This window comes from Sciurus vulgaris, assembly GCF_902686455.1.
Source record: "Sciurus vulgaris genome assembly, chromosome: 11".
NCBI lineage: Eukaryota > Metazoa > Chordata > Mammalia > Rodentia > Sciuridae > Sciurus > Sciurus vulgaris.
In genome coordinates, this window is record NC_136472.1 from 7,881,671 (window position 1) to 7,890,620 (window position 8,950).

The following is an 8,950-nucleotide window of genomic DNA, read 5'->3' on the forward strand; positions in this document are numbered from 1 at the left end:
CAAGTTAAAGGAACGGACAAAGCAGGGGAAGGGCGGTCGGAAGGTTTCTGAGAGCGCGCCGGAAGTACACGACAGGGTCCTATTCGGACTAGTGTCCTCCCTGGAGTTGGTCTGGGGGAAATTGGGGACGCCTGAGATCTGGAGTCCAGAACTGCTGTTCCTCGGTGATCACCAGCCAGTCCCATTTCTGTGCTTTCGTCGGCGCGGCTTTGAAATTTCGAGTCATCAATGAGCCATTCTCAGCGTTCAGCCGGAAAACAGGGTTGCTTGTGAAGAGTCCGTGGGACCGAGGACCACCGAGTAAGTGTGGGTCTTTCCTCCGGGTGAAGGGAGCGGAGGACAGGAGATGGCAACTAGAGGCACGTCGGAGTTTTCTTTGGAAACCATTAGTTTTGGGCGGTATCAGCTCTCGTCTTCTGAGTACTCAAATAGGGCCACTGCCGCAGACAAAGCTTGCTCACCTCGACCTTTCACTTCCTTCTGGCTTGGACCGTCGTGGTAGTCGCTGAATTCGGCTCTGCCTGTAGTGTGTTATGAGACTGAGCATTTGTGTTATGTGGCTGTGCTAGATTTGGGTTGTCGAGAAATCATGTCGAGGAAGGTACAATTTATCTCAAATTCTCTGAAACGTGTATAGTTTCTGACCACAACTGTACTTCTGATAACAGAAGTCATCTCGTGTGAGATACACGATGCTGAGAGCATTTTCATTATTTCATTTTATAGCAGTATTGTGTTAGCTATTGTTTTCTCTGGGTCATAGAGAAGTCGAACAGTTTTGTTTGTTAACGAAAAGTTGGCACCCCTTGCTGCAGCAGGCCTGTAATCCCAGCAGCTTCAAAGTCTGAGACAAAAGGATCCCAAATTGGAGGCCAGCGTCTGCAACTTAGCAAGGCCCTGAGCAACTTAGCCAGACCCATCTCAAAAAAAAAAAAAGAGGTGGGGATGTAACTCACTGGTAAAGCACACTTAGATTCAATCCCCAGTATCAAAAATGAATAAATAAAAATTTTTAAAAATGATAAACAGGGAATAGCCAAGTCAGGATTTGAATTCAGGCAGTGAGACCTTGAATCCTTAACCAGGACACTGTCACTCTCCAGTAAAAGGCCCCTCCCATCTTCATACAGTCTGGCTTCTGAAACTGTCATCAAAAGAACTCAGGAAGAGGAGCTGACGGTGTTCTGGTTCCTAATCACCCTGGGACAGGACCCAGCATGTCTCAGGCCACCAAGAGGAAGCATGTGGTGAAGGAGGTGCTGGGGGAGCACATGGTGCCCTCTGACCAGCAACAGATCGTGAGGGTGAGTGGCATTGGGCACAGGATGCTCTGCTCCCAACCTCTCTGCTCAATAGGACCCCTGCGGTGGGAGTAGGGTGCAGTGCAGCTCAGAGGGTGTTTGTGATTGATGAAGCAAACTGTCTCTTGGTCTTTCTTGGACCAGGTACTCAGGACCCCAGGGAACAATCTGCATGAGGTGGAGACGGCCCAAGGGCAGCGCTTCCTGGTGAGCATGCCATCCAAGTACCGCAAGAACATCTGGATTAAGAGAGGTGAGAAAGGCAGCCTTCTGGGAGACAAAACCATTTCTTGTGACCCTGGCTCCCCATTGCAGGCACGACTATTTTGCCTTTTCTCACCTATAGGGGACTTTCTCATTGTTGACCCCATTGAAGAGGGAGAAAAGGTGAAGGCTGAGATCTCCTTTGTTCTCTGCAAGGACCATGTGCGCTCTCTACAGAAGGAGGGCCTTTGGTAGGGTGCCCCTTGGCTTTGTGGTTTCTGGGGGGCACTGACTTCCTAGCTAGGGAATTGGGAGTGGGAAGAACATGGCATCCCTGGCAGGGACAGCTGGAAACAGCTTTTTTGCTGAGAGGTTTCTCTCTCCTCTCTGACCTGGCTCTTCTCTTGGCACAGGCCTGAGGCCTTCTCTGAAGTGGCTGAGAAGCACAACAGGAACAGGTGAGGAGCACGCCCTAGTATAGGAAGAGAAAATAGGGGTTCTCACCCTTGTGTCAGGAGAAAGTGGAGCCTCCCTTTCTCCCTCTGTAAGGTACCTGGTGAGCGTTCTTAAACATGGGGCAGAACATGCGGTTGTGAATATGGCTTGAAAATTAGATGCCCTGGGTTAAATTCCTGTCTTTGCCACTTACAGCTAAATGACTATAGGCACTTAAGACTATAAAGTAGGAGCTTTGTGAGAAGCAAAGTTGCTTAGTATAGTACCTGGTATGGAATGTGGGCCTAGTAAGTATTAGAATTGTTTTCATTCCTAACTGAAGCCAATGGCCATACAAATTTTTGGGGTGGGGGACAGTGTTTGTCTTCTTGGCCAAGTTTTCCCACTGTTGGCTCTGACTCTTCTGACTCTGTCCCTCCTTGTGGTTTTTAAGGAACTTTTGCTCTCTTTTTCTCCTTTTTTTTGGGGGGGTGGGGGCGGGGACTGCTCCCTTTTCAAACACCTATGCGTGTGACTGCATGGCCAAATGGTCCTTTTGGGGGACTCCTTGGTTACAGATCTGATTTTCCCAGAAGGTGTTGGGCTGACTCTGCTTCCTCCATGCAGACAGACTCAGCCAGAACTCCCAGCTGAGCCACAGTCATCAGGAGAAGAGTCTGCCTCTGAAGATGATTCTGACCTCTTTGTTAACACCAATCGCAGACAGTATCATGAGAGTGAGGAGGAGAGTGAAGAGGAAGAAGTGGCCTGAGACTCTGGGACCCACTTTTCTACTTGCTCAGGGACTACTCCCAGGCTTCACTGGGCTTGGGCATTCCCAGGGTGCCCTGCAGATCTTTACCCCTGGATGGGGACAAGGCAGGACCCTCTTGAACTGATCTTTTGTCCTAGGAAAATTAAACCCCTGGTGGGTGGTAACTTGTACTGGTGTCTGAGTGGCTCTCTGTGGGGAGGGAGACTTATGGTAAAGTAAAAACCTGCTTTTTGGTGGAGGCCAGTGGTTAGTGGCCAGAACTGGGGAGGGCATGGGAGCTGACTGAGTCTTTCCCAGGTGATTCAGTCATACACATTCATTGGGCATTTAGAAAGTGCCAGGCCCTGTGCTGTGCCTCCTTGCGTGTTTTTAACAATTAGGAACAGTCCCACTTGCTAGCCTGCTTGCAGTTAACATCGATACAAGCATTCAATGTTGCAGTGAAGGACCTAGTGCCCACCCGCCTGCCTCTGTAGATGCTCTGGATGAATCCCATGGTGCTTTGTCAGCTGCTTCCCCAGCCTTTCTAGTTATTCCTTACCACTGGACTGCTCATCTGCTGTGCATCCCCAGTTAGACCATCTTTCTTGTACCCTTAACTTTTCGTCACCTCCAGAACATCTGCTTTGTGGTCAGCAAACCTCTGCTTTTACCATCTTCCGACACCTCTACCCCAGTATTAGGGATGGAACCCAGGGCCTTGTGTATGCTAGGCAGGTGCTCTAAGCTATATCCCAGCCCTGTATAGTTCTATTTTAAAAGCAGAGTCTTGCTAAATTGCTGGGGTTGTCCTTAAATTTTCAATCCCTTTGCCTCAGGCTCCCTGAGTAACTAGAATTACAGGAATGTGAGACTACACCAGGGTGTCCCAGACTGTCGTATAACTTTTTAAATGGCGGCTGTGTTCTCACCCTCACCCTCACCCTTTGTGCATCAGCACCAAAAAGTAGGGTTGCTGGCTTCCTTCTGACTTCCCCATAACCCTCTTTTCCTTTTTTCTTTTTCTTTCTTTTTTTTTTTTTTGTTTTTTTTTTGAGATGGGCATTGCTATGTTGCCTAGACTGACCTTGGATCTCCTGGACTTGAGCTGTCTTCTTGCCTCCTTCTCCCTAGTAGACATTGACCCTCTTGGAAACCATGTCATCCCACTTCTTAGGTGCTTTTGTCTCTGGCTCTCCTTTCCTCCTTAGGATTGGCATTGACTTAGGCATCAAAGAGTTCACATCCTGGGGCTGGAGTTGTAGCTCAGTGGTGAAGTGCTCTCCTAGCATGCATGAGTCCCTGGGTTCCATCCTCCACACCACATAAAAGTAAAATAAAGGTATTGTGTCTGCCTGCAACTAAAATATACCTATATAAAAGAGTTCACATCCTGACTCAGTCTTCACCCTGTTGAGTCATTTTTTACATCCCACGATGGAGCCCCTGGTTCATGAATGTCCTAGTCTTCTATTCTGGCTTGCTTCCTATCCCCCTACTCCCTGAACCTCTGACATTACTAAATATTACAGTACTTTCAGAATTTAGATACCTGTACATTTACCTGTCTTTACTTTCTCAACTATCTCTATGAAAGTTTTTTATTCTTGTTCTCCAAACCTAATATTCCCGCCATCATTCACCTCTGCTTGAACTGCAGGCACTTGAGCCAGAAAGCAGCCAACCTGGCTCCCTGGTTATGCTTCAAATTCATCATTCCAAGCCTCACTGGACTCTTAGCACTGCCCAGCAGGTCTATTCTGGTGTTCCTTTTTGTGTGTGTGTGTGTGTGTGTGTGTGTGTGTGATGGTGCTGGGGATTGAACTCAGGGCCATTTTCATGCTAGGCAAGCACTCTACCAACTGAGCTATATCCCCAGCCCTACTCTGGGGTTTCTTTCAAAACTTCAGTACCCCTTCCCCTAGTAGATATGGGCTCATGCTTCATGGAGAAGCAGTGGCCTTTGCCAGCTTTGCGAGTGTGCTCCTGTTTCACCTTCTCTTGTAATCCAGTGGACCTTGTGCTCTGGAGTAGTCCTTAAGGACTCTGTTTTGTTTTTGGAAGGTTTTTTGCTCATGACTGGAGGTGTTAGCAACACATGCTATAGAATATCTCATTTCTGAAGCAACCAGGAGAACCCATACTGATCCCAACATTCTCTCCAGCTTCCACCTCATTTATCTGCTTCTTACACACTTTCTGTTTAGTGTTGCTGTAAATACACATGTGTTTACAGGTATAAAATGCACGTACATGTGTATATAAAAACCATATGAGTTAAAGCTATATTTGTGTACACAGATACAGAAATTCATCTGAAGTTTGTGTTTTATAGGCTGTAGAGAGTTAACTTTTTTCCCTGGAAGATTAACTTGTCCCTATAAAATTTATTGAATCATTGATTCCTCATTGGAAGTACTTTTTAAAAAATTTTCTGCAAACTGGGTGCAGTGCACGTGTTTATAATCCCATCCACTCAGGAAGCTGAGGCAAAAGGATTGTGAGTTTGAGGCTCGCCTGGGAAATATAGCGAGACCAAGTCTCCTGCGTGTATATGGGTCTGTCTTTGAAACGCCTGATCTGTGAATCCATGTGTTTGTGTCATGTGTTGCCATGTGCTTGGGACCCTTCCTTGGCCATTTTGCATTTTCTCTTACATAGAACTTCAGAATGAGCTTGCTAATTTTTCATGTAAAATTCTGGTTGGGATTTTCATTGGCGTAGTTTCATGTAGTCTGATTTAGGAAGAAGCAGTTATCTTAGCAGTTTTGAATCTTCCTATCCAGGACTGAGGTGTATGTGTTCTTTTGTAAGGTGTGGGTATTCTCATATGGGCCTTTTACATTTCTAATTTGATTTAGTCTTAAAAATTCTGTAAAATTCTTGGTTACTTGTTATGAATGGAATCTTTTGAAATGACATTTCTGACTATCACTAGAATATAGGAAAGCTTTGTTGCTCACTTCATGAATCTACTTGATCTCATTAGTTCTAGTAGTTCTTCAGTTGGTTCTGTTGGCTTTCTAGGTAGTCAAGTCATATACTGTTAATAGCATTTTTTTTTAAACCCTTTACCTCATCCTTTATCTTCGTTTCCTTTCCTTGTGAGTCACAGACACAGGGCCTCCAAGGTGTCTAATGGCACCTTTAATTGTTTCGTAGTGGGAATGGTGCTCATGTTTCATGATGAGATGGGACCCTTGCTTCAGGCATCTGGTTGATTACCTTCATTAGGCTGAAGGCTTCCTTCTGTTCTATTTTACTGACAAGTTTTTCCCCCACTTTGTCCAACAGTGATGAATTTTGATATCGAGATAATCAAATTATTTTGTTAATGTACTAACTCGTTTAATAGATTTTCTAATGTTGATATCAAGTATTGAACCCAGAGGTCCTTAATCACTGAGCCACATCCCCAGCTCTTTTTTGTGTTTTATTTAGAGATGGGGTCTTGCTGAGTTGATTAGGGCCTAAGTTATAGAGGCTGGCTTTGAACTCAGTCCTCCTGCCTCCTGAGCTGCTAGGGTTACAGCCATGCACCCGTGCCCAGCAACCCTGCTTATTTTTATTTTTTGGTTTGCATTGTTCAGTGCTGGGAATTGAACTCAGGTTCACCCCACCACTGAGCTGTATCCTGAGAGCCCCTTTTATTTGAAACAAGGCCTCACTGAGTTGCTGAGGTTGGCCTCAGCCTCCTGAAGAGTTGGGGCTGAGACAAGTGTATGCCACTACGCCCAGTTACAAAATCTGCTTAGTTTTGCAGTATTCAGTATGTTATTTATTTATTTACTTATTTAAGATTTTTGTGTTCCTGGGCCAATTGCATTTTTTTGGGAGGAGGGATGGGTACTAGGAATTGAACAAGAGTGCTTTATCACTGAGCCACATCCCCAGGCCTTTTTATTTTTTCTTTTGAGACAGGGTCTCACTGAGTTGCTTAGATCCTTGCTCAGGTACTGAGGTTGGCCTTGAACTTGCAGTCCTCCTGCCTCAACCTCTTGCTAGGATTACAGACATATACCACCACACCTGGCTTAATTTCTTCTTCCTTTTTGTTTTTTATATTTGTAGATGAATATGCTATCTTTACTTATTTTTTTATGTGGTGCTGAGTATTGAACCTAGTGCCTCACAGGTGCTAGGCAAGTGCTTTACCACTGAGCCACAACCCACGGCTTAGTTTCACTTTAAAAAAAAAAAAAAATGAGCTCTTTCTTGAATTTTGCTTTCAGCATTATGCTAACTTTATAGAATGAGTTTGGAGACGCTACATCATCTTTAGGCTTAAGTAATTTATGGAACAGAAATTTGTTTCCTGGGAGTTTGGTAGGACTTATTTATGAGGTGTGTCCAGAGTGTCAAATCAGGCTTGATTCCTTAATTTTAGGGGCAGACCTTTGCCTTTTAGTATATTCTGTTGCATTCTTCCCACTGAAGTTTTTCTATCCTGAGTCAGTTTTGGTAATTATGTCATGTTAAGATAGCACATTTCATTAATATTTAGCTTTGGGGAAAAATATGCGTAATATTTGTATTATTTAGGACCTCTTACCTAAACGACAAAATCACATTCATTAGCAGAAGCTAGTGAGGGCTGTTGGTCTGATGTCTGAGGAGTGGTGCTTGGGGCAGAACTCTCTGAGGCCAGTATTTCTCAGGGCCATCTCAGTTGTCTCTGGCTCTTGCTTAATGGATTTCCTTTGCCTCCTGCAGATGTTTTCTGTAGGAAGCTCAAGTTTATACACAGCTCTTGTAGACAGAGGCCCTTGCTTGATGATCCTTGGGAATCAGAGAAGACAGATTGACATTGCTACAGTCACTTGCTGTGGCCAGGACCGGGGAGAGAAGAATGAAACACACCTGACCTGTATAGAGAATAGAGAAGTACGGTTACCAAAAAAGACTGGATGGGGGGTACAGGCATACAGAACCAACAACTGTGTTTCGGATTCTATGTGTTGTTTTTCTTTGGCTTTGCAAGAGGTCTGTTTTTTGTTGGCTTTTTTCTTCTGTTTCTTTGAGTTTCTCTGCTTGTTTCTAGCTTCTCAGGTTATATAGGTAGTGCATTTCAGTTTTCTAACATATTTGAGGCTGTGCCTTTCCCTCTTAATTACTCCGCTGTTCCCCACTTTACAGGCTGTGTCTGTGTGAGATTTTTGCTGTTATATCTATACACTTGATCTTACTTTTTCTCCAGCTTGCTTGGTGATTCCATGATCTACCTGCTAGCCTCTTGTGCACTCTAGGCTAGCACTTGACCACTGAGCTACATTCCCAGCACCCCCTAAACTCTTTTACTATCTACTTCTCCATTTTCTTTTATCAGCCATTTCATTCCTGTAGGCTGTAGCTACAAAATCCTGATGGAGGGAACCTCCTTGAATTCTGGGTGCTACTTTCTCTGTCATTCTCTGAAGCTGAATTCCACCTCTGTTCTCCCAACTTTGTGGTGGGATCCAACCATGTTTGACTAGATCTCCCAGAATGCATTGAGTGACCTAAGAGCCCCTTCCCCCTGAAGCTGTGACCAGTCCCTGCATTGTGGCCTCATGGTACTGGCCCTTCCTGGCATAGTACTTGACACTCTGGGGCCCTCTGGTCCCTGTACCTCTTATCACATCAGGACCAACTTTTACAACCAGGTCACTCCTGGTGGTCTCCCTTACGTAGCAAGCTTACGTTCCTGCTTTGTCACCCAGCTACCTGTGAAGAAGCACCAAGGAGTATAATAGCAGCCAGAGCATACCACATGGGGCTTTTCTTTAATCTGTAAATGTGGTGAAATATCTTGACATTTCTCATGTTAGAGCATTCTTATAAGCAGGTACAGTGGCACACACCTGTAGTTCTAGCTGTTGGAGAGGAAGCTTGAGTCACCAGTTCAAGTCAACCTGAGCAACATAGTGAGACCCCCATCTCAAAAAAACAAGACAAAAAACATTGCTTTCTTGGCAAAAATAGTCATGATTTTTTTTGTTTGTTCTGTATTACTGAATTCAGCTTCCTGATACTTGGGGGAAATGTAATACTCCTAAGTGAAATAGTTTAAGCTTTTCATCATGTGTACGGCCCTTGATTGCTTTTTAACATCCAGTTCATATCAACCTCATGAAAGGAGTTGGAGAGCAGGGTGTGGTGGTACACGCCTGTAACCCTACCAGTTTGGGAGGCCTGCCCCAGCAACTTAACAAGATGATGTCTCAAAAAACAAAAAGGGCTGAGATTGTGGCTCAGTAGTAAAGCACCCCTGGGTCAA

The 8,950-nt window shown here is 44.9% G+C and overlaps 1 protein-coding gene across 2 annotated transcripts; it reads left to right on the plus strand.

The window, feature by feature from the left end:
- The first annotated feature begins 89 nt into the window (after nt 1–89).
- EIF1AD (eukaryotic translation initiation factor 1A domain containing) lies at nt 90–2,885 on the plus strand. 2 transcript variants are annotated; one of them, XM_079103324.1, is made up of 7 exons: nt 322–503; nt 585–601; nt 1,131–1,304; nt 1,446–1,554; nt 1,648–1,756; nt 1,919–1,963; nt 2,568–2,885. In XM_079103324.1, exons 3-7 carry the CDS (start codon nt 1,218–1,220, stop codon nt 2,710–2,712), a joined length of 495 nt encoding a protein of 164 aa, XP_078959450.1. In that variant the 5' UTR covers nt 322–503; nt 585–601; nt 1,131–1,217; the 3' UTR covers nt 2,713–2,885. The 2 variants fall into 2 exon arrangements, with proteins under 2 accessions (XP_078959449.1, XP_078959450.1); XM_079103323.1 differs by lacking the exons at nt 322–503; nt 585–601 and adding an exon at nt 90–300.
- Nucleotides 2,886–8,950: the final 6,065 nt, after the last annotated feature.

Bases quoted from the DNA above. Each gene is read 5' to 3' on its own strand.
- EIF1AD (XM_079103323.1), top strand. From the start codon at position 1,218: ATGTCTCAGGCCACCAAGAGGAAGCATGTGGTGAAGGAGGTGCTGGGG. The intron at 1,555-1,647 runs GTGAGAAAGGCA...TCTCACCTATAG, and splicing joins GAACATCTGGATTAAGAGAG to GGGACTTTCTCATTGTTGAC. The intron at 1,964-2,567 runs GTGAGGAGCACG...TCCTCCATGCAG, and splicing joins GAGAAGCACAACAGGAACAG to ACAGACTCAGCCAGAACTCC.